General features: G+C 32.5%; 1 protein-coding gene across 1 annotated transcript; it reads right to left on the reverse strand.

Moving 5' to 3' along the window:
- Positions 1 to 793: 793 nt before the first annotated feature.
- LOC109814092 (pathogenesis-related protein 1-like) lies at positions 794 to 1503 on the reverse strand. The gene has a single exon (XM_020378439.3). The coding sequence runs from the start codon at positions 1408 to 1410 to the stop codon at positions 916 to 918; it is 495 nt and encodes a 164-aa protein (XP_020234028.1). The 5' UTR covers positions 1411 to 1503; the 3' UTR covers positions 794 to 915.

A 1503-nucleotide genomic window follows, 5' to 3' on the forward strand; every position in this document is an offset into this window, starting at 1 on the left:
CCTGTTAATGAATACAGACAATGGTCAAAATATTTAATACATTTATTAAATATTTTTATCATGTTAAAAGAAGTATTAAATATTTCTTTTTTACTTTATAATTATAATAAATTTTTATGTTTATAGTAAATGCCTTTTTTACTGTTCATGATATCCTTATCGTTTGAGATTATTACATAATATCAATTTGTCTCTTTTTTTTAATGTACAACTCTCGACATTTAAATATAAGTAAAATTAATTAATTAATTAATACAATTTATCAAGAAAATAAGTTAATATTATCTAATTTTCTTAATGAGTAATTTAGGGAATAAATTTGGTATTAGAATATTAAACCATTCGAATTTATTCCTGTTTACAATGGTGAGCTGTCATTTGAAAGTTTGGAGTAACTTTCAATTGGAGGAGCAGCTGTTAATACTCTATGCATACAACCAATGTTTTATTACTATTATTCATTTATTTTAACGTTAAAATTAAATGCATCAATTTTCTGTCACTCTGTACTAAGTGATTAATTATCAAATACTCCCTCCGTGACATACACAAATATACCTCCTAGTTTTTTTTTTCCACACATAATAAATATATAAGATTATAAAATTAACTTTATTATTAATCTTATTAACTAAAAATGATATAGCATGTACGATAAGATGATCGTCGTTGACCTGAAATTTTTTCACATATAATTCAATGCGGAATTTTTGGTTAAATAAATGATCCCTAAGTATAAGTGATGGGTGGTGACCACTGCATCATCAAGATTGATTTGGATGAAGAATAATAATAAATTAATCCTAAAGAAATTTGTTGATTATGATAATGGAAAAATCATATTGTGAATATATATGAATATTACACGATGTGATTTGGCTTTAAGAGAGGAGACATGAGAATGAAATTAAGAAGCTAGTAGGGTCTTTGGCCAATATAGTTGCCAGGGGGAGAATAGTTACAAGTGACGAAAGTGCCTCCATTGTCACATTTAACTTTGGCACAACCAATGCGTGTGGAGTTTCTCCAAACAACCTGAGTGTAGTGTCCACACATCTGACCCTCAACACAAGAATTGGAATCGTAGTCATAATAGGGTTTCTCATCGACCCACAATTTCACTGCCTCTGCGCCACTTAGGTCACCAGTGCTCATAGCAAGATTCTCTCCGTATTTTCCACCGCCTCCCGAGTGGATCAGTTGGCAATCACCTTTGCGTTGATTAGCGTAGTTTTGAGCAAAAGCAGCGACGGTATCATCCCAACCCAAGTTTTCAACACCCACTTGTGCCCTTGCAGCGTTTTGTCCGTTCACGTAGTCTGCATGTGAGTCTTGAGCGTTGGCCATATGACCCACCATCACTATCCCCAACATGCAAAAGAGAGACAATGAAACCTTGCACAACCCCATTTTGATTAATATTGATTTCGACAATAATAGTAGAAGGGAGAGGGTGTTTGATGAAAAAGGTTGGAGATCTTGTGAGGTATTTATAGGGATCCT

This window comes from Cajanus cajan, chromosome 1 (genome assembly GCF_000230855.2).
Source record: "Cajanus cajan strain Asha chromosome 1, NIPB_CcT2T_4, whole genome shotgun sequence".
NCBI lineage: Eukaryota > Viridiplantae > Streptophyta > Magnoliopsida > Fabales > Fabaceae > Cajanus > Cajanus cajan.